The 18,691-nt window shown below is 39.4% G+C and overlaps 1 protein-coding gene across 2 annotated transcripts in view; it reads left to right on the top strand.

Moving 5' to 3' along the window:
* The window catches only part of DRC1 (dynein regulatory complex subunit 1), a 45,497-nt gene that overhangs the window by 11,758 nt on the left and 15,048 nt on the right, over window positions 1-18,691 (top strand). For both annotated transcript variants that reach the window (XM_064710082.1, XM_064710081.1), the window contains 3 exons: window positions 1,066-1,203; window positions 6,476-6,562; window positions 10,755-10,877. In XM_064710082.1, the coding sequence (XP_064566152.1) occupies window positions 1,066-1,203; window positions 6,476-6,562; window positions 10,755-10,877 (348 nt within the window). The remainder of the gene's footprint in view (window positions 1-1,065; window positions 1,204-6,475; window positions 6,563-10,754; window positions 10,878-18,691) is intronic.

Below are 18,691 nucleotides of genomic sequence, written 5' to 3'. Positions count from 1 at the left end.
CCCAGGAGCTGAAGGGTTTGGTTCACCCCGTGATCACGGGGTTGGAATTGGACGATCCTTGAGCTCCCTTTCCCACCCAATCCATGACAATTCCGTGTCCTGCCTTTTCCCTGAGCATTCCCAAAAATTCCCAAAAATTCCCAATAATTCCCAATAATTCTGGGCTCCTTTTCCATGTTTTTCCCAGGAGCTGAAGGGTTTGGTTCACCCTGTGATGGCGGGGTTGGAATTGGACGATCCTCGAGCTCCCTTCCCACCCAATCCATGACAATTCCCTGTCCTGCCTTTCCCCCGAGCATTCCCAAAAATTCCCAAAATTCCCAATAATTCTGGGCTCCTTTTCCGTGTTTTTCCCAGGAGCTGAAGGGTTTGGTTCACCCTGTGATGGCGGGGTTGGAATTGGACGATCCTTGAGCTCCTTTCCCACCCAATCCATGACAATTCCGTGTCCTGCCTTTTCCCTGAGGATTCCCTGAGGATTCCCTGAGGATTCCCTGAGAATTCCCAGAGCATTCCCAAAAATTCCCAATAATTCCGGGCTCCTTTTCCGTGTTTTTCCCAGGAGCTGAAGGGTTTGGTTCACCCTGTGATGGCGGGGTTGGAATTGGACGATCCTTGAGCTCCCTTTCCCACCCAATCCAGGACAATTCCGTGTCCTGCCTTTTCCCTGAGGATTCCCAAAAATTCCCAAAAATTCCCAATAATTCCGGGCTCCTTTTCCGTGTTTTTCCCAGGAGCTGAAGGGTTTGGTTCACCCTGTGATGGCGGGGTTGGAATTGGACGATCCTTGAGCTCCCTTCCCACCCAATCCATGACAATTCCGTGTCCTGCCTTTTCCCTGAGCATTCCCAAAAATTCCCAAAAATTCCCAATAATTCCGGGCTCCTTTTCCGTGTTTTTCCCAGGAGCTGAAGGGTTTGGTTCACCCTGTGATCACGGGGTTGGAATTGGACGATCCTTGAGCTCCCTTCCCACCCAATCCATGACAATTCCGTGTCCTGAGGATTCCCAAAAATTCCCAAAAATTCCCAAGAATTCCAGACTCCTTTTCCATGTTTTTTCCAGGAGCTGAAGGCCCGGGATGAGCTGTACGAGCAGACCCTGCGGGAGCAGGACGAGGCCACCCGGGTGCTGCTGGAGAGGATGGAGGAGCAAACCAGATCCATGCTCAAATCCTACCGGCACCACCTCCGGCACATCGAGGTACCCAAATCCCGGGAAAAACGGGAAAAACGGGAAAATTGATTGGTTTCCGGATTTTTAGGGAAATTAATCCATCAGGGAAATTTATCCATAAATTTATCCATAAATTAATCCATAAACACTGGGAAAATTGCTTTGGTTTCCGGATTTTACCGGCACCACCTGCGGCACATCGAGGTACCCAAATCCCGGGAAAAACAGGAAAAACGGGAAAATTGATTGGTTTCTGGATTTTTTGGGAAATTTTTCAGGGAAATTAATCCATAAATTAATCCATAAACACCGGGAAAATTGCTTTGGTTTCCGGATTTTCAGGGAAATTAATCCATCAGGGAAATTAATCCATAAATTAATCCATAAACACCGGGAAAATTGCTTTGGTTTCTGGATTTTCAGGGAAATTTATCCATAAATTAATCCATAAATTAATCCATAAATTAATCCATAAGCACTGGGAAAATTGCTTTGGTTTCCAGATTTTTTGGGTAATTTTTCAGGGAAATTAATCCATAAATTTTTCCATAAATTAATCCATAAGCACCAGTAAAATTGCTTTATTTCCGGATTTTCAGGGAAATTAATCCATAAATTAATCCAGGGAAATTAATCCATAAATTAATCCATAAACACTGGGAAAATTGCTTTATTTCCATATTTTCAGGGAAATTAATCCATAAATTAATCCATAAACACCGGGAAAATTGCTTTGGTTTCCGGATTTTTAGGGAAATTAATCGATAAATTAATCCATAAATTTATCCGGGAAAATTGCTTTGGTTTACGGATTTTTAGGGAAATTTTTCAGGGAAATTTATCCATAAATTAATCCATAAACACCGGGAAAATTGCTTTGGTTTCCAGATTTTTTGGGAAATTTTTCAGGGAAATTTATCCATAAATTAATCCATAAACACCAGGAAAATTGCTTTGGTTTCTGGATTTTCAGGGAAGATTATCCATAAATTAATCCATAGGGAAATTAATCCATAGGGAAATTAATCCATAAATTAATCCATAAACACCGGGAAAATTGCTTTGGTTTCCATATTTTTAGGGAAATTAATCCATAAATTAATCCATAAACACCGGGAAAATTGCTTTGGTTTCTGGATTTTTTGGGAAATTTATCCATAAATTAATCCATAAATTAATCCATAAATTAATCCATAAATTAATCCATAAATTAATCCATAAACACCGGGAAAATTGCTTTGGTTTCCGGATTTTACCGGCACCACCTCCGGCACATCGAGGTACCCAAATCCCGGGAAAAACGGGAAAAACGGGAAAATTGATTGGTTTCCGGATTTTTAGGGAAATTAATCCATAAATTAATCCATAAACACCGGGAAAATTGCTTTGGTTTACGGATTTTTTGGGAAATTAATCCATAAATTAATCCATAAATTAATCCATGAGCACCAGGGAAATTGCTTTGAATTCCGGAGTTTCAGGGAAATTAATGCATCAGGGAAATTTATCCATAAATTAATCCATAAGCACCGGGAAAATTGCTTTGGTTTCTGGATTTTCAGGGAAATTAATCCATAAATTAATCCATAAATTAATCCATAAATTAATCCATAAACACCGGGAAAATTGCTTTGGTTTCCGGATTTTCAGGGAAATTAATCCATCAGGGAAATTTATCCATAAATTAATCCATAAATTAATCCATAAACACCGGGAAAATTGCTTTGGTTTCCGGATTTTCAGGGAAATTTATCCATAAATTAATCCATAAATTAATCCATAAACACCGGGAAAATTGCTTTGGTTTCCGGATTTTCAGGGAAATTTATCCATAAATTAATCAATTACTTTATATATTTAATAAATTGGCTTCATATATATACAATATTTTTATTTATTTATAGATATATATTTTTATTATATTTTATAGATTTGTTTTACATATATATATAAAAATATTTGACATAGTTTATAGATTTGTTTTATATATATAAATTCTTTTATATAATTACATATATGCATTATATATATAAATTCTCTTAAATATATATTACTTTATATATTTTAGAAATTGGCTTTATAGATATAAAATTCTTTTATTTATTTATATATAAATTCTTTTATATAGTTTATTGATTTGTTTTACATATATATAAAAATTCTTATATATAGCTTATAGATTTGCTTTGTATATATAAATTCTTTTCTATAATTAAATAAATGCATAAATAAATGCAAATTTCTATAATTAAATAAATCTATTAAATATAGATTTTCATAAATATATATTACTTTATATATTTTAGAAATTGGCTTTATATATAGATAAAATTCTTTTTTATATATATATAAAAAATCTTTTAGATAGTTTATAGATTTGCCTTATATATATAAATTCTTTTCTATAATTACATATCTGTGTTATATATATAGATTTTCATAAATATATATTACTTTATATATCTTATAAATTGGCTTTGTATATATATAATTCTTTTATTTATTTATATATATAATTTTTTTAATATATTTTATAGATTTGCTTTATATATATAAAAAATCTTTTATATAGTTTATAGATTTGCTTTATATATATAAATTCTTTTATATAATTACATATATGTGTTATATATATAAATTCTCTTAAATATATATTACTTTATATATTTTAGAAATTGGCTTTATAGATATAAAATTCTTTTATTTATTTATATATAAATTCTTTTATATAGTTTATTGATTTGTTTTACATATATATAAAAATATTTTACATAGTTTATAGATTTGCTTTATATATAAAAAAATTTATATAATTACTTATATGTGTTATATATATAAATTCTCTTAACTATATAGTACTTTATATATTTTAGAAATTGACTTTATATATATATTAAATTCTTTTATTTATTTATATATATATAAATCCTTTTAGATAGTTTATAGATTTGCTTTATATTTATAAACTCTTTTATATAATTACATATATGCATTATATATATAAATTCTCTTAAATATATATTACTTTATGTATTTTAGAAATTTGCTTTATAGATACAAAATTCTTTTATTTATTTATATATATATATAAATTTTTTAATATATTTTATAGATTTGCTTTATATAATATAAAAAATTCTTATATATAGTTATAGATTTGCTTTGTATATATAAATTCTTTTATGTAATTACATATATGCGTTATATATATAAATTCTTTTAAATATATATTACTTTATATATTTTAGAAATTGGCTTTATATATAGATAAAATTCTTTTTTATTTATATATATAAATTCTTTTATATAGTTTATAGATTTGCTTTATATATATATAATTTTATATAATTACATATCTGTGTTATATATATAGATTTTCATAAATATATATTACTTTATATATTTTATAAATTGGCTTTGTATATATATAATTCTTTTATTTATTTATATATATATATAAATTTTTAAATATATTTTATAGATTTGCTTTATATATATAATTTTATATAATTACATATCTGTGTTATATATATAGATTTTCATAAATATATATTACTTTATATATTTTATAAATTGGCTTTGTATATATATAATTCTTTTATTTATTTATATATAAAAAATCTTTTATATAGTTTATAGATTTGCTTTATATATATAAATTCTTTTATATAATTACATATATGTGTTATATATCTAAATTCTTTTAAATATGTATTACTTTGTATATTTTATAAATTGGCTTCATATACATAAATTTATTTTATTTATTTATATATATATAAATTCCTTTATATATTTTTTTATATTTCCTTTATATATATAAAAAAATTCTTTTATATAGTTTATAGATTTGCCGTATATATTTTAATATATTTTCTATATTTTCTTTATACATATATAAATTCTTTTATATATTTTTATCTTTCCTTTATATATATATATTCTTTTATATATTTTATATATATATACATTCTTTTCTATATATTATGTATTTGCTTTACATATATGTGTAAATTCTTTTATATATTTCCTTTATATATATATAAAAAATATTTTATATATGTTATATATTTGCTTTATATATATATATATAAAATCTTTTATATATTTTATTGTTTTGTTTTATATATATATAAATTATTTTAATTTTGAATTTTTATGGAATTTAGGGTTTTTCCCCCATTGGTTAACTTCCCAAAACAACTGATCCCAAAGATTCCCCTCTAATTTATAACCCTCCCTTTTAATTTTTAATTTTTAGTGAATTTAGGGGTTTTCTTCCCCATTATTTCTTTCATCTTTCAACGTTTAATTTAATTTATCAGCAAACCCCAAAGTTTATTTGTAAAATTAAAAAATATCTTTCTTCCTTTTAATTTTTAATTTTTACTGAATTTAGGGGTTTTCTTCCCCAGTATTTCTTTCATCTTTCAATGTTTAATTTAATTTATCAGCAAACCCCAAAGTTTATTTGTAAAATTAAAAAATATCATTTTTCCATCCGTCCATCCGTGGAATCCTTCCCGTTTTTTCTTTTATCTCCCAGCAGACCCAGAGTTTGTTTGGAAAGACAAATTTATTCTTTTCGGGATCTTTTGGGAAAAAATAAAAATCCTTGGAGTTTTGGGTGAAATTTTATTTTTTAATTTTTACTGAATTTAGGGGTTTTCTTCCCCGTTATTTCTTTCATCTTTCAATATCCAATTTAATTTATCAGCAAACCCCAAAGTTTATTTGTAAAATTAAAAAATATCTTTCTTCCTTTGAATTTTTAATTTTTACTGAATTTAGGGGTTTTCTTCCCCATTATTTCTTTCATCTTTCAATGTTTAATTTAATTTATCAGCAAACCCCGAAGTTTATTTGTAAAATTAAAAAATATCTTTCTTCCTTTTAATTTTTAATTTTTACTGAATTTAGGCGTTTTCTTCCCCATTATGTCTTTCATCTTTCAACGTTTAATTTAATTTATCAGCAAACCCCAAAGTTTATTTGTAAAATTAAAAAATATCATTTTTCCATCCGTCCATCCGTGGAATCCTTCCCGTTTTTTCTTTTATCTCCCAGCAGACCCAGAGTTTGTTTGGAAAGACAAATTTATTCTTTTCAGGATCTTTTGGGAAAAAATAAAAATCCTTGGAGTTTTGGGTGAAATTGGGGTGGGTGAGGTTGGAATTTGGAATTTTGAGGGGTCGGGAATGACTTTGGGAGAGACCCCGGAGTGTTGCTCCCATTCCCTGGGTGTGGAATTCCTGGAATTCCCGAATTTTTCCGCAGAATTCCCGAATTTTTTCCGCAGAAAACGTTCGAGGAGGAGCGGCGGGAGATGCTGACGAGCAACAGGAACAGGTGGAACGAGGCCATGAGGCTGCACAACGAGCAGGAGGTGAATCCCTGGGAAATTTGGGAATCGCTGAGGGTGGGAAATTTGGGAATCGCTGAGGGTGGGAAATTTGGGAATCGCTGAGGGTGGGAAACTTGGGAATTCTGAGGGTGGGAAATTTGGGAATCGCTGAGGGTGGGAAATTTGGGAATTCTGAGGGGGGGAAATTTGGGAATTGCTGAGGGTGGGAAAAGCCCTCAGGAGGTGAATCCTGTGGGAAATTTGGGAATCGCTGAGGGCGGGAAATTTGGGAATCGCTGAGGGTGGGAAATTTGGGAATCGCTGAGGGTGGGAAATTTGGGAATTGCTGAGGGTGGGAAAAACCCTCAGGAGGTGAATCCTGTGGGAAATTTGGGAATCGCTGAGGGTGGGAAATTTGGGAATCGCTGAGGGCGGGAAATTTGGGAATCGCTGAGGGCGGGAAATTTGGGAATCGCGGAGGGTGGGAAATTTGGGAATCGCTGAGGGTGGGAAATTTGGGAATTGCTGAGGGTGGGAAATTTGGGAATCGCTGAGGGTGGGAAATTTGGGAATCGCTGAGGGTGGGAAATTTGGGAATTGATGAGGGTGGGAAAAACCGTCAGGAGGTGAATCCTGTGGGAAATTTGGGAATCGCTGAGGGTGGGAAATTTGGGAATCGCTGAGGGTGGGAAATTTGGGAATTGCTGAGGGCGGGAAATTTGGGAATTGCTGAGGGTGGGAAATTTGGGAATCGCTGAGGGTGGGAAATTTGGGAATCGCTGAGGGTGGGAAATTTGGGAATCGCTGAGGGTGGGAAATTTGGGAATTCTGAGGGTGGGAAATTTGGGAATCGCTGAGGGTGGGAAATTTGGGAATTGCTGAGGGTGGGAAAAACCCTCAGGAGGTGAATCCTGTGGGAAATTTGGGAATTGCTGAGGGTGGGAAATTTGGGAATCGCTGAGGGTGGGAAATTTGGGAATTGCTGAGGGTGGGAAAAACCCTCAGGAGGTGAATCCTGTGGGAAATTTGGGAATTGCTGAGGGTGGGAAATTTGGGAATCGCTGAGGGTGGGAAAAACCCTCTGGGATCGCTGATTGGGTGAGCTTGGATGGGATTGGATGGGATTGGATGACATTGGACGGGATTGGATGAGGATGGATTGGGATTGGATGGGATTGGATGGGAATGGATGGGATTGGATGGGATTGGATGAGGTTGGATGGGATTGGATGGGATTGGACGGGATTGGATGGGATTGGATGGGATTGGATGAGATTGGATGGGATTGGATGGGATTGGATGGGGTTGGATGGGATTGGATGGGATTGGATGGGATTGGATGGGATTGGATGGGATTGGACGGGATTGGATGGGGTTGGATGGGATTGGATGGGATTGGATGGGATTGGACGGGATTGGATGGGATTGGATGAGGTTGGATGGGATTGGATGGAATTGGATGGGATTGGATGGGATTGGATGGGATTGGATGGGATTGGATGGGATTGGACGGGATTGGATGGGATTGGATGGAATTGGATGAGGATGGATTGGGATGGATGGGGTTGGATAAGATGGGAGGAGTTTGGATGAGATTGGATTGGGATGGATGAGACTGGATGAGATTGTGGGATGGGATTGGAGGAGGTGGGATGAGGTTGGACAGGGTGGGATGGGGTGGGAGGAGGTGGGATGAGAATGGATTGGGATGGATGGAGTTGGATGAGGTTGGAGGAGGTTGGAAGAGTTTGGATGAGGTTTGAGGAAGTTGGAGGAGGTTGGAAGAGGTTGGAGGAGGTTGAGTGAACCTGTATGACCTGGGATGAGGCTGGATGAGGTTGGAGGAGGTGGAATGAGGTTGGATGAGCTGGAATGAGGTTGGATGAGTTGGAGGGGGTTGGATGTGATGGGATGAGGTTGGGATGCAGTTAGATGATATGGGATGAGGTGGGATGAGGTGGGATGAGGTGGGATGGAGGTGGGATGAGGTGGGATGAGGCTCCATTATATGAGACGAGGTTGGATGAGTTGGGATGGGTTGGATGAGATTGGAGGAGCTTGGGAGAGGCTGGATGAGGTGGGATGGGGTTGGAAGGGGTGGAATGAGACTGGAGGAGGTTGGCTGAAGTTGGAGGAGGTTGGAACAGTTTGGATGAGGTTTGAGGAGATTGGAGGAGGTGGGATGGGCTTGGGTGAGATTGGATGGGATTGTGTGAGGATGGATGAGGTGGGATGGGATCGGAGGAGGTTGGATGAGGTTGGAGGAGGTTGGATGGGATTTGATGAGGTGGAATGAGGTGGGAAGAGGTGGGATGGTGTTGGATGAGGCTGGATGAGATGGAATGACCTGGGATGAGGAGGGATGAGGTTGGAGGATGTTGGATGGGTTGGATGAGGAGGGATGGAATGGAATGAGGTGGGATGAGGTTGCAGGATGTTGGATGAGGTGGAAGGAGGTTGGATGAGCTGGAATGAGGTTAGATGAAATTGGATGAGGTTGGAGGGGTGGGGGGAGGTTGGAGGAGGTTGGGATGAGGTTGGATGATATGGATATGGAGGTTAGATGAGGTGGAAAGAGGTGGGAGGAGGTGGGATGAGGTTGGAGGAGCTTGGATGTGGTGGGAGGAGCTTGGATGGGGTTGGATGTGATGGGATGGGGTTGGATGTGGTGCGAGGAGGTGGAGTGACCTGGGATGAGGTTGGAGGAGGTGGGAGGAGGCTGGATGGGATGGAATGAGGTTGGAGGAGGCTGGATGGGATGGAATGAGGTTGGATGAGGTCGGAGGAGGTGGGATGGGATTGGATGAGGTTGGATGGGATTGGATGAGGTCAGAGGAGGCTGGATGGGATTGGATGAGGTCAGAGGAGTGTGGATGGGATTGGATGAGGTTGGAGGAGGCTGGATGGGATGAGGTTGGATGAGGTCGGAGGAGGTTGAATGGGGTTGGATGAGGTTGGAGGAGGTTGGATGAGATGGAATGAGGTTGGATGATGTTGGAGGAGGTTGGATGAGGTTGGATGGGATTGGATGAGGTCAGAGGAGGCTGGATGGGATTGGATGAGGTTGGAGAAGGTTGGATGAGATGGACTGAGGTTGGATGTTGGAGGATGTGGGATGAGATTGGAGGAGGTTGGATGAGGTCGGAGGAGGCTGCATGGGATGGAATGAGGTTGGAGGAGGTTGGATGGGGTTGGATGAGGTCGGAGGAGGTGGGATGGGGTTGGAGGAGGTTGGATGATATGGAATGAGGTTGGATGATGTTGGAGGAGGTGGGATGGGATTGGATGAGGTCGGAGGAGGTTGGATGAGGTCGGAGGAGGTGGGATGGGATTGGATGAGATCGGAGGAGGCTGGATGGAATGGAATGAGGTTGGATGAGGTCGGAGGAGGCTGGATGGGATTGGATGAGGTTGGAGGAGGCTGGATGGGATGAGGTTGGATGAGGTCGGAGGAGGTTGGATGGAGTTGGATGAGGTCGGAGGAGGTGGGATGAGGTTGGAGGAGGTTGGATGAGATGGAATGAGGTTGGATGAGGTCGGAGGAGGTGGGATGGGATTGGATGAGGTTGGAGGAGGCTGGATGGGATGGAATGAGGTTGGATGAGGTCGGAGGAGGTGGGATGAGATTGGATGAGGTCGGAGGAGGTTGGATGGGATTGGATGAGGTCGGAGGAGGCTGGGTGGGATTGGATGAGGTTGGATGAGGTCGGAGGAGGTGGGATGGGGTTGGAGGAGGTTGGATGAGGTTGGATGAGGTTGGAGGAGGTTGGATGGGATTGGATGGGATTGGATGAGGTCGGAGGAGGCTGGGTGGGATGGAATGAGGTTGGATGAGGTCGGAGGAGGTGGGATGGGGTTGGATGAGGTTGGAGGAGGTTGGATGAGATGGAATGAGGTTGGATGATGTTGGAGGAGGTGGGATGGGATTGGATGAGGTCGGAGGAGGCTGGATGGGATGGAATGAGGTTGGATGAGGTCGGAGGAGGTTGGATGGGATTGGATGAGGTCGGAGGAGGCTGGGTGGGATTGGATGAGGTTGGATGAGGTCAGAGGAGGTGGGATGGGGTTGGATGAGGTTGGAGGAGATGGGATGAGGTTGGAGGAGGCTGGATGGGATTGGATGAGTTTGGAGGAGGCTGGATGGGATGGAATGACGCTGGATGAGGTCGGAGGAGGTGGGATGAGGTCGGAGGAGGTGGGATGGGGTTGGCTGAGCTTCTCCCCGTTGCCCCAGCTGGAGTTCCTGCGGAGGAAGGTGGAGCAGGCGCTGGATTTCGAGCAGCAGCTGAACGAGCTGCAGGACGCGAGCACAGAAACCCACGACGGCCTCAAGTGGCAGCTGGAAGAGGACGTGGAGGTACCGGGAGAGGCCCCGGATCCGGGATTCACCTCTGGGAATGACGGAATGGTTTGGGTGGGAAGGGAGCTCAAATCCCACCCCATTCCAGCCCCGACACCCCCATGATCCCAGGGTGATCCAAACTTTCCTTAGGATGCTCCCAGGGATTCTCTGGGAATTCCAGCCCAGCCAGGAATCCCTTCCCAAGATCCCAAAATTCCCACTGGAAGCCATTCCCTGCCTCCTGCCCCTCCATCCTTCATCCCAAATTCCAAATCTGAAATCCCAGCTCTCCTTTCCCTCTGGAAAAGGCTCCAAGGATTCCCTGGATCCTCCCCTGATCCAGCTGCACATTCCCAGCTCTCCAGGCCTGGATCCATCCCCATCCCGACTCCTCCTTGAGAAGGAATTTTGGGATCCAGGGATTTTCTCTGGGAATTGGGGACTCCAGGAAGGGTCTCCCTTCCCTGAATTCCATAAAAATCCCTCGGGATGGATCCTGAGTGTCCTTGATCCCAGAATGGTGTGGGATGGGATCCATGGACCTTCAATCCCAATTCCCACCATCCCAGGGTGCTCCAAACCCACCCTTGGACAATCCCAGGGATTCTCTGGGAATTCCAGCCCAGCCAGGAATCCCTTCCCAAGATCCCACCATCCCAAGCTCCCCTTTCCCACCGGAAGCCATTCCCTGCCTCCTGCCCCTCCAGCCCTTGCCCAAATCCCAGCTCTCCTGGAGCCCCTTTGGGATGGGGAAGCGGCTCCAAGGATTCCCTGGATCCTTCCCTGATCCAGCTGCACATTCCCAGCTCTCCAGGCCTGGATCCATCCCCATCCTGATTCCTCCTTGAGAAGGAATTTCAGGATCCAGGGATTCTCTGGGAATTGGGGACTCCAGGAAGGGTCTCCCTTCCCTGAATTCCATAAAAATCCCTCGGGATGGATCCTGAGTGTCCTTGATCCCAGAATCGCAGAATGGTGTGGGATGGGATCCATGGACCTTCAATCCCATCCATTCCCACCATCCCAGGGTGATCCAAACCCACCCCTGGACACTGCCAGGGATTCTCTGGGAATTCCAGCCCAGCCAGGAATCCCTTCCCAAGATCCCACCATCCCAAGCTCCCAAAATTCCCACTGGAAGCCATTCCCTGCCTCCTGCCCCTCCATCCTTCACCCCCAAACCCCAAATCCCAGCTCTGGAATCCCAAATTTCCCTCTGGAAAAGGCTCCAAGGATTCCCTGGATCCTTCCCTGATCCAGCTGCACATTCCCAGCTCTCACAGCCTGCCATTGGATCCAGCCCCATCCCGGCTCCTCATTGAGAACGAATTTTGGGATCCAGGGATTTTCTCTGGGAATTGGGGATTCCAGGAAGGGTCTCCTTTCCCTGAATTCCATAAAAATCCCTCGGGATGGATCCTGAGCGTCCTTGATCCCAAAATCCCAGAATGGTTTGGGATGGGATCCATGGACCTTCAATCCCAATTCCCACCATCCCAGGGTGATCCAAACCCACCCTTGGGTGCTCCCAGGGATTCTCTGGGAATTCCAGCCCAGCCAGGAATCCCTTCCCAAGATCCCACCATCCCAAGCTCCCAAAATTCCCACCGGAAGCCATTCCCTGCCTCCTGTCCCTCCATCCTTCATCCCAAATCCCAAATCCGAAATCCCAGCTCTCCTTTCCCTCTGGAAAAGGCTCCAAGGATTCCCTGGATCCTTCCCTGATCCAGCTGCACATTCCCAGCTCTCCCAGCCTGGCACTGGATCCATCTCCATCCCAATTCCTCTTGAGAAGGAATTTTGGGAACCAGGGATTTTCTCTGGGAATTGGGGACTCCAGGAAGGGTCTCCCTTCCCTGAATTCCATAAAAATCCCTTGGGATGGATCCTGAGTGTCCTTGATCCCAGAATGGTTTGGGATGGGATCCATGGACCTTCAATCCCATCCCAGGGACACTTCCCACCATCCCAGGGTGATCCAACCTTTCCTTGGATGTTCCCAGGGATCCATCCAGGGATTCTCTGGGAATTCCAGCCCAGCCAGGAATCCCTTCCCAAGATCCCACCATCCCAAGCTCCCAAAATTCCCACTGGAAGCCATTCCCTGCCTCCTGCCCCTCCATCCTTCATCCCAAATCCCAAATCCCAGCTCTGGAATCCCAAATTTCCCTCTGGAAAAGGCTCCAAGGATTCCCTGGATCCTTCCCTGATCCAGCTGCACATTCCCAGCTCTCCCAGCCTGGCATTGGATCCATCCCCATCCCAATTCCTCCTTGAGAAGGAATTTTGGGATCCAGGGATTTTCTCTGGGAATTGGGGACTCCAGGAAGGGTCTCCCTTCCCTGAATTCCATAAAAATCCCTCTGGGTGGGTCCTTGATCCCAGAATCCCAGAATGGTTTGGGATGGGATCCATGGACCTTCAATCCCATCCCATTCCAATCCCAATCCCGGGATGATCCAAACCCACCCTTGGACATTGTCAGGGATCCAGGAATTTTCCTGAGAATTCAGGGCTCCAGGAAGGGTCTCCCTACCCTTTCCCATCCCTGAATTCCATAAAAATCCCTCGGGATGGATCCTGAGTGTCCTTGATCCCAGAATCCCAGAATGGTTTGGGATGGGATCCATGGACCTTCAATCCCATCCATTCCCACCATCCCAGGGTGATCCAAACCCACCCCTGGACAATCCCAGGGATTCTCTGGGAATTCCAGCCCAGCCAGGAATCCCTTCCCAAGATCCCACCATCCCAAGCTCCCCTTTCCCACTGGAAGCCATTCCCTGCCTCCTGCCCCTCCATCCTTCATCCCAAATCCCAAATCCCAGCTCTCCTTTCCCTCTGGAAAAGGCTCCAAGGATTCCCTGGATCCTTCCCTGATCCAGCTGCACATTCCCAGCTCTCCAGGCCTGGATCCAGCCCCATCCCGACTCCTCCTTGAGAAGGAATTTTGGGATCCAGGGGATTCACTGGGAATTCAGGACTCCAGGAAGGGTCTCCCTTCCCTGAATTCCATAAAAATCCCTCGGGATGGATCCTGAGTGTCCTTGATCCCAGAATCCTGGAATGGTTTGGGATGGGATCCATGGACCTTCAATCCCATCCCATTCCCACCACATGGTCCCAGGGTGCTCCAAACCCACCCTTGGACACTGCCAGGGATTCTCTGGGAATTCCAGCCCAGCCAGGAATCCCTTCCCAAGATCCCACCATCCCAAGCTCCCAAAATTCCCACTGGAAGCCATTCCCTGTTTCCCACCCCTCCATCCTTCATCCCAAATCCCGGCTCTGGAATCCCAAATTTCCCTCTGGAAAAGGCTCCAAGGATTCCCTGGATCCTTCCCTGATCCAGCTGCACATTCCCAGCCCTGCAGAATTCCCTGGCCCCGCTCCAGCTGCTCCTCAGTTCCCGATAATTCAGGAGCGTGGGATGTTCCCGGAATGTTTGGGGATGGGAGCTCAGCATTCCCAGGGAATTCCAGGAAAACATTGGGAAAAACAACCTTGGGATGTTCCTGGGCGAGGATCCGGAGATAATTTTGTGTCCCACAACTTTCTCCCGGTTTTTTTGGAGCAGCCTTGGGAACAGGGATAAACAACAGAGAAATCCCTCAGGTGCTGCCAGGGAAAGTTTTCCACAGATTTTTAGGAATATTTTCTTCCCCAAATTAATGTAAAATATCCCAATATTTTTATCTCAAATTAATGTAAAATATCCCAATATTTTTATTTCAAATAAGTGGAAAAAATCCCAATATTTTCTTCCCTAAATAAGAGTGAAATATCCCAATAAAAGTGTAAAAATATCCCAACAAATACAGGATTTTAGGAATATTTTCTTCCCCAAATAAGTGTAAAATATCCCAATATTTTTATTTCAAATAAGTGGAAAATATCCCAATATTTTTACCCCAAATAAATGTAAAATATCCCAATATTTTCTTCCCCAAATAAGTGTAAAATATCCCAATATTTTCTTCCCCAAATTAATGTAAAATATCCCAATATTTTCTTCCCTAAATAAGAGTAAAATATCCCAATAAAAGTGTAAAAATAGTCCCAACAAATACAGGATTTTAGGAATATTTTCTTCCCCAAATTAATGTAAAATATCCCAATATTTTTTTCCCAAATAAATGTAAAATATCCCAATATTTTCTTCCCTAAATAAGAGTGAAATATCCCAATAAAAGTGTAAAAATATCCCAACAAATACAGGATTTAGGAAAATTTTCTTCCTAAATAGTGTAAAATATCCATATTTTACCACAAATAAGTGTAAAATATCCAATATTTTTTCCCAAATAATGTAAAATATCCCAATATTTTTATCTCAAATAAGTGTAAAATATCCCAATAAAAGTGTAAAAATAGTCCCAACAAATACAGGATTTTAGGAATATTTTCTTCCCCAAATAATGTAAAATATCCCAATATTTTCTTCCCCAAATAAATGTAAAATATCCCAATATTTTTATTTCAAATAAGTGGAAAAAATCCCAATATTTTTACCCCAAATAAGAGTAAAATATCCCAATAAAAGTGTAAAAATATCCCAACAAATACAGGATTTTAGGAATATTTTCTTCCCCAAATAATGTAAATTATCCCAATATTTTATCCAATAATGTAAAATATCCCAATAAAGTTTATCCCACAAATACAGGATTTTGAATATTTTCTTCCCCAAATAATGTAAATATCCCAATATTTTATCCCAAATAATGTAAAATATCCCAATTTTTTCCCAAATAATGTAAAATATCCCAATATTTTATCCAAATAAGTGTAAATATCCCAAATAAAATGTAAAAATATCCCAACAAATACAGGATTTTAGGAATATTTTCTTCCCAAATAATGTAAAATATCTCAATATTTCTTCCCAAATAAGTTAAAATATCCCAATATTTTCTTCCCCAAATAAATGTAAAATATCCCAATAATTATAAATAAATTAAAAATCAGATTATTTTCTTCAAAAATGAAAATATCCCAATTTTCTTCCCAAATAAGGTAAAATATCCCAATAAAAATGTAAAATATCCCAAATTACAATTAGGAATATTCTCCAAAAAATGTAAATTATCCCAATATTTTCTTCCCCAAATAAATGTAAAATATCCCAAAATTTTTATTTCAAATAAGTGTAAAATATCCCAATATTTTCTTCCCAAATAAGTAGAAATATCCCAATAAAAGTGTAAAAACCAACAATCAGGATTTTAGGAATATTTTCTTCCCCAAATAAATGTAAAATATCCCAATATTTTCCCCAAATAAATGGAAAATATCCCAATATTTTTTCCCCAAATAAATGTAAAATATCCCAATATTTTTATCTCAAATAAGTGTAAAATATCCCAATAAAAGTGTAAAAATAGTCCCAACAAATACAGGATTTTAGGAATATTTTCTTCCCCAAATAATGTAAAATATCCCAATATTTTCTTCCCCAAATAATGTAAAATATCCCAATATTTTTATTTCAAATAAGTGGAAAAAATCCCAATATTTTCTTCCCTAAATAAGTGTAAAATATCCCAATAAAAGTGTAAAAATATCCCAACAAATACAGGATTTTAGGAATATTTTCTTCCCCAAATAAATGTAAAATATCCCAATATTTTCTTCCCCAAATTAATGTAAAATATCCCAATAAAAGTGTAAAAATGGTCCCAACAAATACAGGATTTTAGGAATATTTTCTTCCCCAAATTAATGTAAAATATCCCAATATTTTTCTCCTCAAAATAATGTTAAAATAATCCAATTATTTTTCCCCAAATAAATGTAAAATATCCCAATAATTTTATCTCCAAATAAGTTAAAATATCCCAATAAAATGTAAAATATCCCAAATATCACGGATTTTAAAATCAATTTTTTCCCAAATAAATGTAAAATATCCCAATATTATATCATTCCCAAATATAAGTTAAATATCCATATTTCTTCCCCAAAAAATGTAAAATATCCAATTTTTTCCCAAAATAATGTAAAATTCCATATTTTCTTCCCAAATAATGTAAATATCCAATATTTTTTCCCAAATAAGGAAAATATCCAATAAAGTGTAAATAGTCCCAACAAATACAGGATTTTAGGAATATTTTCTTCCCCAAATTAATGTAAAATATCCCATATTTTTTCCCAAATAGTGGAAAATATCCAATATTTTTTTCCCAAATAATTGTAATATTTTCCCAATAAAAGTGAAAAATCACATAATTGGATTTTAGGAATTTTTCTTCCCAAATAATGTAAAATATCCAGTATTTTTTACCCCAAATAAATTAAATTATCCCAATATAAATGTTCCCTAAGATTATATTGGTAAATATATTCCCAATAAATGTAAAAATAGTCCCAACAAATCAGGAATTTTATGGAATATTTTCTTCCCCAATAAGTAATAATTCCCAATAATTTTGTATTTTTTATTCACATGGAAATATCCCAAATTTTCTTCCCTAAATAAGTGAAATATCCCAATAAAGTGTAAAATATCCTAACAATAAGGATTTTAGAATATTTTCTTCCCCATAATGAAAATATCCCAGAATTTTACCCCCAATAATGTAAAATTCCCATAATGTTATTGTCCCCAAATATGGATTTTAGGAATATTTCTTTCCCCAAATTAATGTAAATATCCATATTTTCTCCCCAAATTAATGTAAAATATCCCAATATTTTTCCCAAATAAGTGTAAAATATCCAATATTTTTTCCAAATAAGGTAAAATATCCCAAAAAAGTTAAAAATAGTCCAACAAATACAGGATTTTAGGATATTTTCTTCCCAAATAAATGTATGAATATTTTCCCAATATTTTCCCCCAATAATGTAAATATCCCAATAATTTTTTAAAAATGTAAAACCAATACCCGATTTTGGAATTTTTTTTCCCTGAATTAAATTCTGGAAATTCCCAGTTCTTTCCTAAATAGCTTGTCATTGTGGGTTTTTTTCCATGGAATTTCAATGGAATTCTTTGTGGATTTTTCCCCAGTGGAATTTCCCATGGAATTCTTTGTGAGGTTTCCCCCATGGAAATCCATGGAATTTCCATGGAATTATTTGTGGGTTTTTTCTCCATGGAATTCTTTATGGGGTTTTTCCCACGGAAACCCATGGAATTTCCATGGAATTCTTTGTGGTTTTTTTCCCATGGAATTTCCATGGAATTCTTTGTGGTTTTTTTTTTCCCCATGGAATTTCCATGGAATTCTTTGTGGGTTTTTTCCCCATGGAATTCCATGGAATTTCCATGGAATTCTTTGTGAATTTTTTATTTTTCCCCCTGTGGAATTCCAGTGCCTGGAGAGGAAACTCCATCCGATCAAGGGGTTGTTTTTGTGGGATTTTCCCATGGAATTTCCATGGAATTCTTTGTGGGGTTTTTCCCATGGAATTCCATGGAATTTCCATGGAATTTTTTGTGGAATTGCAGCTCCTGGAGAGGAAGCTCCATCCGATCAAGGGGTTGTTTTTGTGGGATTTTCCCATGGAATTTCCATGGAATTCTTTGTGGGGTTTTTCTCCCCCTCCATGGAATTCCATAGAATTTCCATGGAATTCTTTGTGGAATTCCAGCTCCTGGAGAGGAAGCTCCGCCAGATGAAGGAGATGTTTTTGTGGGATTTTCCCATGGAATTTCCATGGAATTCTTTGTGGGGTTTTTCCCCATGGAATTCCATTGAATTTCCATGGAATTCTTTGTGGTTTTTTTCTCCATGGAATTCCTTGTGGGGTTTTTCCTAGGGAAATCCGTGGAATTTCCATGGAATTCTTTGGGGTTTTTTTCCCATGGAATTTCCATGAAA

Source organism: Zonotrichia leucophrys, chromosome 3 (genome assembly GCF_028769735.1).
Source record: "Zonotrichia leucophrys gambelii isolate GWCS_2022_RI chromosome 3, RI_Zleu_2.0, whole genome shotgun sequence".
Classification (NCBI taxonomy): Eukaryota; Metazoa; Chordata; class Aves; order Passeriformes; family Passerellidae; genus Zonotrichia; species Zonotrichia leucophrys.
The sequence above is the reverse complement of the archived record's forward strand: the minus strand, read 5'-3'. Positions and strand labels throughout refer to the sequence as shown.